The sequence below is a fragment of the Odontomachus brunneus genome, unplaced genomic scaffold, assembly GCF_010583005.1.
Source record: "Odontomachus brunneus isolate Ranch 3 - 2012 unplaced genomic scaffold, Obru_v1 Obru_scaffold_015, whole genome shotgun sequence".
In the NCBI taxonomy this organism is placed as follows: Eukaryota; Metazoa; Arthropoda; class Insecta; order Hymenoptera; family Formicidae; genus Odontomachus; species Odontomachus brunneus.
Genome location: NW_022639465.1, coordinates 625,400 through 640,528, shown reverse-complemented (window position 1 = coordinate 640,528; position 15,129 = coordinate 625,400). Strand labels below are relative to the sequence as shown.

General features: G+C 36.2%; 3 protein-coding genes across 8 annotated transcripts; 2 read left to right on the top strand and 1 right to left on the bottom strand.

The window, feature by feature from the left end:
- Positions 1 to 311: 311 nt before the first annotated feature.
- On the bottom strand, positions 312 to 5,750 carry LOC116841299 (xenotropic and polytropic retrovirus receptor 1-like). 5 transcript variants are annotated; one of them, XR_004377535.1, is made up of 12 exons: positions 5,390 to 5,458; positions 4,961 to 5,114; positions 4,568 to 4,830; positions 4,174 to 4,435; positions 3,486 to 3,661; positions 3,179 to 3,280; positions 2,771 to 3,008; positions 2,488 to 2,685; positions 2,236 to 2,405; positions 2,018 to 2,151; positions 1,414 to 1,768; positions 764 to 911 (listed from the first exon to the last, which is right to left on the bottom strand). XR_004377535.1 is itself a non-coding variant. In XM_032809077.1 (11 exons), the coding sequence occupies exons 1-11, from the start codon at positions 5,374 to 5,376 to the stop codon at positions 659 to 661; spliced, it is 2,001 nt and encodes a 666-aa protein (XP_032664968.1). In that variant the 5' UTR covers positions 5,377 to 5,750; the 3' UTR covers positions 312 to 658. The 5 variants fall into 5 exon arrangements, 4 of the variants coding, with proteins under 4 accessions (XP_032664968.1, XP_032664965.1, XP_032664967.1 ...); XM_032809077.1 differs by lacking the exon at positions 1,414 to 1,768 and having other exon boundaries at positions 312 to 911; positions 5,326 to 5,750; XM_032809074.1 differs by lacking the exon at positions 1,414 to 1,768 and having other exon boundaries at positions 312 to 911; positions 5,390 to 5,747.
- Positions 5,610 to 8,555, top strand: LOC116841302 (methyltransferase-like protein 17, mitochondrial). 2 transcript variants are annotated; one of them, XM_032809081.1, is made up of 11 exons: positions 5,610 to 5,751; positions 5,859 to 5,987; positions 6,078 to 6,231; positions 6,318 to 6,708; positions 6,807 to 6,960; positions 7,042 to 7,185; positions 7,268 to 7,354; positions 7,434 to 7,569; positions 7,875 to 8,013; positions 8,081 to 8,192; positions 8,431 to 8,555. In XM_032809081.1, the coding sequence occupies exons 2-11, from the start codon at positions 5,931 to 5,933 to the stop codon at positions 8,473 to 8,475; spliced, it is 1,419 nt and encodes a 472-aa protein (XP_032664972.1). In that variant the 5' UTR covers positions 5,610 to 5,751; positions 5,859 to 5,930; the 3' UTR covers positions 8,476 to 8,555. The 2 variants fall into 2 exon arrangements, with proteins under 2 accessions (XP_032664972.1, XP_032664973.1); XM_032809082.1 differs by lacking the exon at positions 8,431 to 8,555 and having other exon boundaries at positions 8,081 to 8,231.
- Positions 8,519 to 14,563, top strand: LOC116841301 (probable cytochrome P450 303a1). Its single transcript, XM_032809079.1, has 10 exons — positions 8,519 to 8,555; positions 9,783 to 9,895; positions 10,451 to 10,702; positions 11,125 to 11,581; positions 12,184 to 12,364; positions 12,914 to 13,022; positions 13,106 to 13,286; positions 13,407 to 13,524; positions 13,599 to 13,737; positions 14,350 to 14,563. The coding sequence occupies exons 2-10, from the start codon at positions 9,811 to 9,813 to the stop codon at positions 14,532 to 14,534; spliced, it is 1,707 nt and encodes a 568-aa protein (XP_032664970.1). The 5' UTR covers positions 8,519 to 8,555; positions 9,783 to 9,810; the 3' UTR covers positions 14,535 to 14,563.
- The last annotated feature ends 566 nt before the right edge of the window (positions 14,564 to 15,129 follow it).

Sequence of the window (15,129 nt, the reverse complement as noted above, 5' to 3'; positions counted from 1 at the left end):
TATCCACACGTGAGGATTTGTTCCGGTTACCAGATCAGTTCCGACTTAGTGCGCCAGGACGTTCACCCTTCGATCCCGCTGGTGGTCGTTGGGACTAGTGCAGAGACGTTTCTTGAGATGTGTAATGGATAATTGGATGATGTTTTTCAGGTTGTATATTTCGTTCAAACTGATCAGTGCTGGATCATTAAGAGAAGTGGAGTGAGGATTTCGTTAAGTGGCGATTCTAAGTCGAGACTTTGGATCCGATGATGACAGGGATGATTTGTGCTTTCAGCTATATTCTATCGTCCTTACAAATACAAGATATATTTCCGCTTGGTAACAGCCATTTATTTCACTGACAAACAGTGACAGCAATAAAAGTACATCAATTCAACGCCTGACGCAGTTTTCCTTTTGATTTTAACGTATCACTGCGCTCCCAGCGAAGAATTACATTGATTCGTTACACTTACAGATGGTCGTAATCTTTAATCACATCGAGATTGACTATAATACGTTTAATTAACGTCTCACATACAGATAGCGTACGACGGCTTAGACTCGATAGACCAAAATCCAAAATTCTCGCGATTATTTCCTTTTGTTGGCTCGATTGACTGGACGATGGTAGTTGCGGAGTCAAGATTAGAAGAGGGTCGACGTCTATGCCGCCTTAACTATCGTCCATTAGCGACTCGCCCATCAGAGACTCGCCCATCAGCAACAATCGGATCGGCCTGCGTTTCTCATCGACCTTTTGTTTCTTCCTGCGATTGATCACACCGTCAGTGGAGTCCATCATTCGCAGTATCTGCGTCTGATCCGAATAGTCAGCCGGTGCAACCGAGATGTCCCGCACTGCTCTGAATTTCCCGCAGTTATTCAGGTGCTCGTTTTCCAAGCGGAAGAAGTTCCACACGAAACGCCTGAGGTAAAAGGAAAATATATCAGTGAAGTTAAGAAGATGTTATTATCTCGCTGGAACACGGCGCAGCTTTTGATTGACGACGTTACAACACTTATGTGCATTTACTAAGAAATATTTTATTAGGTTGGCGCAAAAGATTTGCAATTTTTTTTTATTAAATTTGTATATTAAAGTTTTTTATGAAATATTTTTATTAGATTTTACAAAAGTTGTATTAAATGAAATTGTCGTAAGAACTTTGAATATTAAAAAAATAGGAACTCCTCGTTTTTAGATGTCTAAAAAAATACCGAGTCGATGTTCATTTTATTCGTAAAAATTATTAGTCCTTCCAGACTGGACAATCTCGTTTGCTTTTTTATTTAACAAGCCTTTTGCACCGACCCAGCACATGTTAAACGTGCAAACTATAATAAATCATAATGCATTCAATAAGTGGGCTACATTTTGGTGTTACGAATTGAAATTGCAAGCAACTAATTAGGAAAAACATAAATTACAACGCATTAAACACTGAAGTCATAGGATCCCAACAGTTCTTCATTATCATCATCGTCGTCGTCATCGTTGTCGTCGTCATCGTCGCCGTTATTATCGTCGTCATAGTCGTTCGCACGATCCATCAGACGAATCAGATTCCTGAAGTTGTTCTCGTCGCGCTTTACAGGCCCTATGGAGATATCCCGCACGGCCCGAAACTTGCCTACGTTGTACAGATGCTCGTTCTCCAGCCGGAAGTAATTCCACGTGAACCTTCTAGCGACTCATTAGTAAGGCGCATTGACAAATGATTAGATCGGCTGGTAAATCGTCGATCAAGTCACCTTCGACTTTCGACGATCATCTATTCCATTACTGTACAGAGTGCGATCGAGATTAGAACATTAGGAGTAATTTCGGCGGTGCGAGTAGTGCTGCGTGCAAAATACGAACTTAAATATTGATATGTTGCGGGAAAAGCGAAACAGCAATCAAAATCGACAATTTGCATACGCCAAGTCAGCACGACCGATCGCATTTTAACAAATATTTGTCACATCGATCTTGGCATCCCAAATTCCACACGTGCACACGATTAATTATCGAGTCAAAGCATGTACTTACCTGAAGACCTCCAACGGAGCGACTATGGAGACCATAAGGTCCGCGTGAACGTATCCCATTTCCGTCAGGGACAAGGAAAACGCCCACCCGAATCGCAGAATAAAATCCTCGACTATCGCGAAGTAGTAATAGTACTGTAAAGTGGAGAAAAGTGAGAGTCATTGCTTAAATGTTACTTATTATTAGCGCAAGTTCGTTAGAAGAAAGTCAGCGCTTACGGGTGACGAATAAACTATTTCTTCCCTAAGAAACTTGTTCTCCCCGGCTCTGCTATCGAAGAGGCCCCAGTCCAGTTTCACGTCCCATGTGTACGTGAAACAAGAACTCACCATGCTGACTATTAGCCACAGGTAGAAGTAGGGATTCTTAGTGGACAGTGCGTAGTATTCTGTTTCGTAAGATACAAAAGAACAATATATTCTCTTAATAAACGGAGAACAGCCAACGTTCATGTAACTGAAAAGACTTACTTGAGCTTCTCAAGTGCAAATAGGAGAAGATGACCACGAAAAAGCTCGTTGCATATTTCACCGCATTGACCAGATGCGGGAAAGCCTCCTTAGTGTCTCGATAACGCCTGAGACATTGCGCGAACCGGAACCACGCCGGTAAACACGCGACGAACGGTCTCATCGATAGTTCGCGCATTATGCATGTCTCTGCATTTACTTGAGCGAAAGAAAGATGAGGTGAAACAGTGTATACTAGTTATACAGATGCTAAGGTAACAAATGACGAGTAAATTTTACTGACCTGTTACATCAGTCCAGGAAGAGTTCTGAATGTAGAAGCAGACAAAGTATTGAAAGTCCAGGAAGACCGTGTGGAGGGAATTGAGCTGATCAGCGAGCCAGAAGTCCGCGAAGCCTACGTAGAAGAAGGGCGCGCAGAAGATGCGACCCAAAACACGCAACGTCCAGAACCTGGCCTCATGCCGCAACGTTTTGGTGGGATTGAATAGGAACAAGGCCAGCAGCGCGTAAAACAGCACCTACGAAGGACTGAAGTTAATTCCTTGAGACAAAGAATCCCTTGCTCCATGAGGTATTCATCTTCAGAAAAGACTTCTTTAAAGGAAAAGTGTATCCTTCGCAATGAAAGAAACTTTGCACATTTCAAGAATAATATCTCGAATTATACTCAGAACATATGTTATCTTACTGGTTGGACAAACGGCGGTATATATAGCGTGTCGCTGTAGAGAAAGCCTAGAATAGACATAGACCAGACCAGGCCGAGTATGGCTGCCATTTCAATGATATGCTGGAAGCATAAATGCATATTGTAATTCATCATACACACGTACGTGTGTGATCCATCAGCGTTTTTATTTTTAACACTGAGTAGTTAATATTTGCCAGTTAAAATTAATACATGCCATTATATAAAGCTAATTTAAACGTATGATGTAATATCTATATATTTTACTTATATATCTTATTTATAAAATGTTAATTTTGTATGTCACCTGCTCTGATAAATGATTACGCGGATCGAGCTCGAATATCAGCACATGATTCACGCCAGAGGACCTCCAGCCGTAAACATTGACTCCCATGAGAAAGAGGAATTCTATCATGAGAAGTGGTCCACGATAAATCCGACATAACACCTTCCAGTTATTGTTGTTTTTGTATCGCATAGCTGAAATAACACATACAATCAATTTTTCTATTATTAGACTTTATGACTAACAATTATTACTAGACTCTATGATTAATAATCAAGCATAAGAAATTAAAATAATAGGCTTATGAGAGCTAAATATTGAATTAAAGTGCACAAAATTAATTATTTAACGAACCACAATTATTTAATAATTAATTACCTTTAATATCATAAGATCTGACAATATATTGGAGTCATAATGTTGTACTTATGATGGATTTGCGAATGTCACTGCGATTTTAACGTCATATCTTATGATATTACGGATAATTATTAGATAATAATGATTTATTGAATTATTAATAATTTTTATGTACTTCAGTCCATTACTTAGCTTTCTTATAGACCTATTAAATTCTTTTATATACGATACAAATACGTTGGATACAATGCAATACAAGTGTATTGCAAATATAATGCAAATAAGTCGGGTATAAAATATTATCCCATGTTAGAAAGCGAAAAGTAAATATATGTGTTTTGCTTACCGGAAATTATCACAGCTATAAAAAGTATGATGAATGCACCAGAGAAGAGGCCGACCTTGAAAGTAATCCACGGAGAAAGATGCTCTCCGAGCGGAGGCACTCTGAGCCGTTTCATCGCGCGTTGACGATCGCCTTGCTCCAGATCCCGCGTGAATAGAGTCTCGGTTTCCGTAATGAGTCTGTCTATGTCCGTGCGCGTGTGGAAGATCGCTGTGTCGACGTGTTCCGCCCGCCATTTGGCACCGATATCTACGCTTAGAAGCTACAAAATATCATTGCCTTGTATGTACCCATTTTCCAATTATGAGATTAATTCAACTGATTTCTTCAATTTACTTACAGTGCTGACTGAATTTATCATATGTATAAATTCGCGCACGTTCAATCTATATACCTTATCGTGCTTCTTCAATATCTTGCGGAATCCAGTGAAATTCAGATCCTGGTAATTTTGCAACAGAATCAATGAGAGGTAGAACTCAGAGAATGCCCATTTCAGCTTCTGCAGTTTGCTCGCTGACACTGGTTTCTTATGAAGGATATGACTGCGATAGCGTGCCTTGTGATTGCCAGTGTGATTATCCTCAGAAACTGATAAAATCTCGCTCAGTTCACTGTTGAGAGTTGCAAATTTACGTGTAGCCTCTGCTAGTTTCTCTGTGAAACAAATTATTGCTTTTATCTACCTTAATATCTTAGTACATGCTAAAATCTTATTCAGAGTTTCTGCTAATATTTCTTCTATAATATTATCTTTTTTAATACAGAAGTGAGAAAATGGTTTTACCAGAATAGAAAGTATTTATTTTGGTGAGTTCTTTATCACAGTAATGGAAAAACTTCTCGTCAAATTTGCTGAAGTAGCTTTCTAGTACATGAGTTTCGCTTACATCTGCTGATGGAGCTTGCTCCACAGCAGCGTATAACAGAGCCTTCATTTCCTGTGATACAATCAGAAACAATAAATAAATCTTAATGAATAAAAAGGAAATACACACAGTTCCAACAAACAGTACAGAAATATATAGAACTATTCTTATTCTTTCTCTAAGTTTTGTGTAAGTGTGTGTGTATATGTGGTTTATAAATATTCAGATATAATATATATAGCATATATATAGAATATACAAGACATACATACAATATACGTACGAAACACATAAATACAAAATACACAGAATATTGTATACAGAATTTTCCCATCTTGGAACTGCACCTCGTAGTTGATGTATTGCTTCCTCCATTCCGGCGTAATGTGAGCACTCAGATGCTCCGCGAATTTCATGTTTGCCGTCGAAATCGAAGTAATGTCAACGGTTACTCGACATCACAGCGCGCACAAGAGTTGATATACGCACAAACAGGCTCATCGCAAGTTATTTTTGGAGAGACAGCTTCGCCGAACGGTGCAAATTGACGCATGTTGTGTATGCTTTTATAGGTTATGTTATGTTAGTTCGCATTCCGACAATGCGCAGCGGTTAGAGTAGGTTCTTCGGTAGTTTTGTTACAAAAGAAAAAGAGTTACAAAATGTTGTGTAGATCTTGTAAATATATTTAAAAATCTTATAAATAAACGTATGTTTTGAGGTGCATTACAAACAGTTTATAAGTATGATTATTTAAAATAATGTGTTACACGTGTAAATGTTTATATATACTTTCTGTTTCTTGTTTGCACACAGATATTCCGATATTTCGACGAAGATCTACAGATTTGTTGATTGTTAAGTTGTAATAATATTTATAGAGTAAATATGGTGAAGTTAATTGTATCAAGGATACATTGTATGACATTTACATCTTTGCGATGTGTAAGTATAGCATATAATGACTATTCATTGGAATTATTTATATTTAAATATCTTAAATAAAATAAGTGCAATAATTAAATCTGTATTTAGTTCTCAGCAAAACCAAAAGTCATACTTGATGAGACAATCTCTTCTCTGTTGCATACTGAGGATATGAAGCATAAGAAACATCCAGGTATTATTAGGCCAAAGACACCAGTATTTCCTAACTGGGCGTCAAAAGAAATATCTGATATTTTGAAAGGTGTGGATTTTTAAATCTTTGTAGAATAAGCTTAAAATATTCATAACATACTTGATAGTAATATTATCCCAGGATATTGTTTCCAGACCACCAGGTATCTTTCAGTGAAATTAGGACAAGTGCACAGATGTTGCTCAATCATTTGAATAATCGTTGTCCACCACTACAAGAAGCAAAGCTACATGAAAAGTTATTAAGAGTGGAAGAACGTTTGAATGCTAACAGCAACAAAAAAATACACATAGAAGATATAGATTTCAATAAAAACCACAAAGCCAGAAATATCTTGAAACAGAGTATCTATAATTGGCAACCAATAAATTTTGATAAACTCACTTGTCTGACATACATGGTAAGCAGAACTGTTCAAAATTATGCAGTTTTGAGCAAAATTCTAAATGAGATTAGAGTACGTGATGAGGATTTCAAGCCTCAGACTTTGTTTGATTTTGGCTCTGGTCTTGGTACAGTCATATGGTAAGTGCAGAAGCAAGACAGCTGGGATTTAAACAATATGTAATGATATAGGACAAAATTAATTAACTCAACATGATAAAAATACAAATTGTCTGTAGGGCAGCATCAGAGATTTGGTCAAATTCACTAAAGGAATACTTGTGCATAGAGATATCGAAGCCAATGATTGAATTTTCTGAGAGATTAGCAAAAGCTGCTAAACCCAAGATCAAAAATATCTTTTATCGAGAATATTTACCTGTATCCATCAACGTAAGAGGACTTATGAAATAATATGCACTAAAATTTTCTAATAAAAAGATTTAACTTGAAGCATCCGTTATATATTTTCAGCCTACCTATGACATCGTAGTGAGCGCACATTCTTTGTTCGAGTTACCTGGTACAGAGGCTCGTCTTGAGACGATATTAAACCTCTGGCAGAAAACTGAACGCTACCTCGTTATTGTAGAACAAGGAACCAATGCAGGATACAAGGTAAGGTATGACCACTGACTTTTATTTAAATATCTTTATTGTTCTTTTTAACAAATTTTTATTCTCTTGTTTATTTTGAAAGCTAGTGAATGAAGCGCGAGATTTTATCCTCAAATATACGAACTCAAGATTCAAGCGTAATATCCGAAACGGCTATGTATTTTCACCAGTAAGTAGTAATTATAAATAACAGAAAACTCATCAACTATACATCAACTATATCTTGTTCTCTCGTTGTTACGACACAGTGCCCGCACGATTTGAAGTGTCCGAGGTTCGCTGGCAGCATTCCGTGCAACTTTGAAGTTTTATACAATCCGTTGCCGTTTCTCAACAAGAAGGAACACGAATCGGAGCTTTATTCCTATGTTGTGATAAAAAAAGGTACATAGATTAGCATAATGGCCTTAATACACGAAGTTGTACCTTTTTCTGGAAAGTATAATATATTTCTTGCGGAAAACTTTAAAATGGTATGGCTTCATGTATTAAGCCTATTATGCTGGCCTGTGTATGTAATTAAAAAAGAAAAGTAAAAATAACATCGTGTATGAATTGTTAATTAGAATTTGAGTTGCGTAACATAGCATGTTCGCTTAAATAAATTTTACTGAAATATTACATGATATGTATCTTTTGATAAAAATTCAAAATTTATGATTATAATTTCATGTTTCCTCCTTTCACAGATAAACGTCCTGAAAACGACGAGCAGTGGCCGAGAATCGTGCGACCTGTGTTGCATCGTAGCGGACATACGATTTGCCGTATGTGCGTCGCTAGTGGCAAACTGAAAGAAGAGGTCTTTACAAAAAACAAAAGCGGGAAGTACGTATCAATTGAATCTCAACTTGCTTGATTCTGGGAAGATTATATCAATTATTTTTGTCCTCAGGCACATATATTATTGCGCAAAAAGAAGTAATTGGGGCGACAGGTTACCTATACATTACGAGGAACCAGAGGATACTTTGGAAGGACATGAGATGACTAATGAAGAAACCAATGTAAAATAAGAAAATAAATTAAATTAAATATCTTTACAATTGTGTGTTATATATTGAAACTTTATCCATGGGAAGATAATTACTATCGACGCGTGCACTATTGCAAGGTTTCTGATATGATATTCGACAGATATGAATTACTCTATACTGTTAAATTTTGATTAAATTAAAATTCATATTACTAAAGTTCCGCTATGTGTCAATTGTGTCGATACATTAATTGCGTTAATGTTCCAAGCGAAAATATTTGAGACGAACACATGGGACGAAGAGGGGCATTTAAAAGCGGAACGACCGCTGGTCCACTGTCAGTACCGCTTATACAACGGACGAGAAAATTTCTCCAGAAACCAAGAAAACAAGGTAAGATAAATTCAAAGACTCAAAAAAAGAGACTACTTCAATGTTAAAATGTTCTTCTCATGGAACTTTTAAAACAAGATGACGATTATATAATATGATTTTCACCATTTGCTTGACACACGAAAAATTCATTTGTCTAATGTACGTATTATAATAAAAATAGATACACAAGGATTTTATACTTAATCATTTGTGCATATTTAACAAGTTATATGTAAAAAAGTAGTGTGTGTGTGTGTGTGTGTGTGCACTATATAAAAAAAGCAATTTTTAAATTCTACAATTAAAGGGAGAAAGAATAAAAATTAATTTTACAATTAATTTAAATAAATATATTAATTTTACAATTAATTTTAATAGAATTAAAAAAAACAATTTTTTTAAATTAAAAAAATTAAGTTTTTAAAACTAACAATACATATTAAAATGAAATTTAAAAAATAAAACATTTTTAAAATTTTGCAATTAAAATTTTTTTTTATTAAAATTACATTTTATTTTTAATAAAATTACTACTACATTGTAATATAGAAATATGTAAAAAGTATATTAATGTACATGCAATTGTTTATAATAATTGTATTTTAAATCAGCCTGTGTGTGTGTATATGTGTGTGTGTATGCATTGTATCCGTTACTGTAATCATATTCCGAAACTCCGAGCGCGTCGGAAGATGCATCGAATTCCGCGGATACTATGCCCGAACTAAATAGATTTGAGAAGGGAGGAGAATTTGAAAGTGATCACGACAAACATCTTGTGTGCGCTGGGCGAAGTGCTATTAACTGTGCATCCATTATGCAACGAGTTATTGAATAATGGAAGTGACGGTGCAACTGCAAGTAATGCATCGGTTCTTCCGTATCCAACTTTCTCCCATGATCAGCATTCATACTGACATCCGCATTTCACTTTCTTCCCGAAAGTAACTTCACGCGTGCCACACACGTATTCATAATGTATATGCGTGGAGGGGTACTGTTAGTACAATAAATAATCCGTGGGGTAAATCTCGATTGTGTGTAACGTTTATCTCAAATTCTTTCGCCAGACGTATCCAAACCTATTGAGAAGACGGATCGGAACGTATTTTCTGGAATTTATATTTTCAAGTTAATAAATTGATCTCGCAAATTTTGAGTCTTATTTTTCATTTTGCGATATAATCATTCTTTTTTTATAGTTTTTCAATGTGTTGTATTTTAATAAATTTTAATATGTTATAGAGAGAGAAAGTGAAGAATTTTCTCTAAAATGCTTGCCACGGCGATGTTGTTGCTGATCCTCTTATTGTTGCTGTTGTATCTAGATTGTCGGAAACCAAAAGGATATCCACCAGGTAACTCACTCCGTTCGATCAATTACCTATTCAACTATCTAACATTATTCAGATAAACAGAGATACTGAACATAACATACAAAACATTTAATATATATTTTATTTAATATATATTTTATGATACTATTGTAACAGCATAACGTATTTAAAATATGGTTGTTATATTATGGTTTAAGAAATACCCATTTATTATGTCATAATTTTAATCGAAATATTTACTTTTTGTCAATACAATAATTCCGGATTATTTGCATTCTCTTTCCGACAAAATAAGTAATAATGTTCATGGAGTATCACATGATTTCTTTTATATACTAAAAAAATTCTTGTTGTATGAGGAGACGCATCTTTGCCTAGTACTAATTATTAAACAAATAATATGTTGAAATATGTATATCTGAGTATTTACCTCAGTAATCAGTCCTTATCTCTGTCCCGTGTCTTGCTAGCACGAGTCTCTAGTGGTTATCCAATTCGCCAGGTAGTCTTTGCTGTTGCTTTACCAATAATTCTCTCTTCTTTCCGATCACTGCTAACGTTCTTCGTCGTCCTCAGGCCCAAGATGGTGGCCTGTCCTGGGGAGCATATTGGAAGTGGCACGCATTCGTCAAGAAGCCAAGTATCTCAGCAAGAGCTGTCTGATGCTTTGTAAGAAGTACGGTTCGGTAGTGGGTCTGAAGCTTGGCAAGGACCGCATCGTCGTCTTGAACGATCAAGAAAGCATACAAACGATGCTGAACGACGAGAACTGCGACGGCAGACCGACCGGACCTCTGTATGAGGTCAGAACTTTCGGCCGTAGACAAGGTAATCGTTCATTCTGCGGAAAAAAAAGAAGGAAGTCAGTCGAAATTTAGCTCGATAAAAAAATTGTCCAAACATTGTACAATAATAGTATCATGAAATGAAGTATAATTTTGCAACAATTGCGTTAAGATAATTTGCCACAACGCAACGGTTTTGTTGGAATATAATTTCAAGATGATATTTGTCCACTATTAAACAGATATAATATAATTCAGGATATTTGTTTGCGATATTATTGCACAATTATTTCAATATTTAAAAACAAAATTAATATCCTGAATATTTCTCACAATGCTGCAGCAACATTTTGCAATTGTAGTATTACAAATTGTATTAAGATTTCGTCATATAATTTCATAAATATTTTTCTATCGGAATAATTCGAGAAGCTGGACATTAATAAACAATTACCTCGCGGCCAGGTCTCCTCCTTGTAGACGGGCGATTGTGGACGGAGCAACGGAGATTCGTGATGCGGCATCTGCGTGACTTTGGCTTCGGCCGTAACACCATGGCCATGATCACCGAATACGAGGCTCAGAAGCTGGTGGAGCATTTCAAGAAGTTGCTGCAGGGTGATTGCGGCCATCAGATCACCGACATCCAGAGATTGACGGTGAACGAGAACAACAATATCGGCCAAATATACAAGCTGCAGAAGGAGCCGAATGACCTGAAGAAGCTGAGCGAAGAGTCTAACGTAATCGAAGACAACATCGTCGAGAAACGTGCAACGACGGTAGCGGACTTGTATGTAAAGGCCGAGGACTACGCCGAGGTTCGAAGAATCGCTCAATCGGCAGGAGTCACCGTGGCTATGCACAATGCCTTTGGGGTGACTGTACTGAACACATTGTGGAGGATGATGGCTGGCAAAAGGTGCACATTGTTTTCTGGATTATCCTTGTTCATCCATAAACTGCCTGTACAGTCTGAAAGCAGGCATAGGCGATTAATGTTCGTTACTTCTAAATTCATATTAATAATCGTTGAAACTCCTCTTAAGTGAGTTCAGAGTTAGATGAAAATGTTTCAGTTGAATCGCAATTACAGGTATAGTGCCTATACATATATAATTCAACTGAAAAATTTGTATCTAACTCTAATTGAAAATCTGAGTACGTCACATAAGATAAGTTTCAAGTGACAACTATTAATATGGCTCTTAGTAAACAAAAAAACATTGAATTAGCATCTTGAAATACTGACTTTATATGTATTTTATTTTTATATGTAATATTGATTTTAATAACTTGAACGTTTTGGCGTTTTAATATTTTAAAAATATTTTGAAGATGTGTTGCGGATAATGCGATCTTTTTGAATATTGCAAAATATTTTAGAAATATTAAAATGTCGAAATTATTTGTAATGATGCTGATATATATAACGTTAAAATATATATCAGAAAATGTGATTGAAGATCGTTGCAATAACGTCCTATTAATGATTTTTTGCTTATTGGACTAATTTTCACGCAGGTACGATACTAACGACAAGGGACTCACACATCTACAGAGAATCTTCATGAAGCTCCTAGAAGAAGTCGATATGATTGGCGCGCCTTTTAGTCACTTCCCAGCGCTGTGCTTTATCGCGCCAAAAATGTCTGGCTATAAGTCGTATTTGGAGACACATCAGGAGCTGTGGGCATTCGTGAGAGTGAGTGGATATCGTAAAAATTTTATCTGATTAGTATCATCCAATTTTTTCTTTTTTGTCTTCTATCTATTATTATATACATTATTTATATACTCAATACTTAAGAAAATGATTTTGCAGTCATAGTAAAAATTATCTTACAAGAAATTAAGATGGATAAATAACTAGCAAACACTGTGCGCATATGTTTTGTATTTAATTAATATAGCTGACAGAGGCAGAATTTATATTTTAACTATTTGTAAAATTTAGCAAGAAAGTCTCTCTGTGGCGCCCATCCAGATTAATAATTGGCAACAGAACCTAATTTTGCTTGTAGATTTTGCAGCCATGCTGCTACTGTAAATTCTACGTACCAGTGACAATTTTATAGCAGATGCAACAGCAGTAAATTTCAACTGTGATATTTAGAATTCTATTTGAACCAGCAAAATACCTTTCTGAATGAATACAGTTGCTACTGTTATTATTATTATTAAAGAATCAGTCATACGAAGAAGCATCTTGATTCTCAAGAAAATTGTTAAACAATCATGATCTCTTTTTTAGGAGGAATTGTATAATCATAAGAACACTTTTGTGTTAAATGAACCGCGAGATCTGATGGACGCCTACCTCGCTGTGCTGCATTCGAAGGATCATAGTGACACGTTCTCAGGTGCATATAAGTTGTATGGTTTGCAAACGACTATTATTATTGGGAATAACTTCTTTCGCACTTTCTAATAAAATCAATTCCAGAAACCCAGCTCTTGGCGATTTGCGTAGATCTCTTCATAGCGGGCTCGGAGACAACTTCGAAGTCGTTGGCCTTTGGGTTCATGTACCTGATATTGTATCCAGAAGTTCAGAAGAAGGCGCAAGAAGAAATAGACAGAGTCATTGGTCGCGACAAATTTCCCACGTTGGCCGACCGACCCAGGTAGACGCTGTTGGTTTTTTTCACGTGGCCGCAATTGCATGTGATTCTGAAAGCGAGAGAGTTTCTTCCGCTTGAACGAGAGTTTTTGCTCGGAGTGTCATCTGTATCTTTATTTTCCAGTATGCCGTATATGCAAGCGACTGTCCTGGAGTTCATAAGGATGTTCATAGGACGTTCCTTGAGCGTGCCGCGTCGATCGTTGAAGGACACTTTTATCAAAGGCTATAAAATACCTAAGGTGCGACGCCACAATATAGATGCAACGTTTCGCGAGTTGACGTAGGTAAACCAAATGATTATTGTCTCTTTCAGGACACAATGCTCGTCTTGAATTTCTACAGTGTATGTATGGACGAGTCTTGGGGCGATCCGGAGAATTTCCGGCCGGAAAGATTCCTTGACGATAACGGCAACGTCTTCATACCAAAAACTTACTTCCCTTTCAGTATGGGTATGTCTTTCCTTCTCAAATAAAATAATTACAAGGATCTCAAGAGCCAATACACAGATATTATGGTAAAAACAGAAAATAATTTCTAGATAGTCGAGAAAATAAAATGGATCATGAAGTTATATGATTTCAATATATTTTGTTTCTTGATTATTTAGAAATCATTTCATGTTTCTATCTGCACTATCTGCACTATAATATCTGTATATTAGCTTTCATAGACACTTGTAACTATTTTAATTAGACATTAAAGAACCTTATAAAACTTATTTATATCTCCTTCATGTTGTTTTGCTGTTGTGATGTGTCAACAAATTTGTTACCATAGCTTACTTGGGAAATTCTCTTTTTACAGACTACAATGTATTTGTTTTTATGTAATTGTGTAATATAAATTTAGTTTGTTTATGTGGACATAAAAAGAAGAATTGTCGCTGTCACACATACGTGACGTTGGTGACGAACGTGCTGAGCAGAATTGAGAATTTTGAGTAACGACGAGCTTGAAATGAGAGATGAATACATCACGTATATATGATAACGAACGTGTTAAATCTACGAGATAAAACGAGATAAAACGATATCCTTCAGCTTTACGTTTATACTTTGCAGGCAGACATCGTTGCATGGGCGAGGCATTGGCCAAAGGCAACATCTTTCTCATAACGACCACCCTGCTGCAGGCTTTTAACTTCTCCGTGCCTCCCGGCGAACCACGACCGTCCGAGCAAGACTACATGGACGGCGTCACGCCTGCTCCTAAGCCGTACAGAGCGTTAGTCTGTCCGAGAACGTAATCTTGAAGAGTTGTATAGGATATTGTTTCTAGAACAAACGGCCTCTACGTTTGCTCATTCCGGTCTCGATGCCGTTCGCTTTGCTCTAATTGGCATTTTAAAAATAAGGTCATCCTTTCCATGACTCCCACCCGTGAATCATATTTCACAAAGATTGTAAAAGATAACGAAAAAATACGCAACATGACGAATCGTAGATTTTTTTCTTGTACACGACTTCGTCAGAAAAATATATTTTTTTAATATCATTATATGTATATGTAGGAGCATATAGGTATATATAATATATATGTATATATATAAAGAAAGCTACGCGAAATAAATAATTGTACATACATTAGAAGAATATAATTTTCATATCACCGTTTGCTGTCGGGCGTTAACAAACATCCATGTCGACGCGCCTTCTCCGGCGTCGTACATTTAATATAATATATAATAAATTACAGACTGCATACGTACACACATTCACAGAGATTGCACATGTCAAGTGAATTTTATATATATATATATATATATATAAGTGAATTATATACATACATACACACACACACACACACCCACACAATATATATATATATATATATATATATTG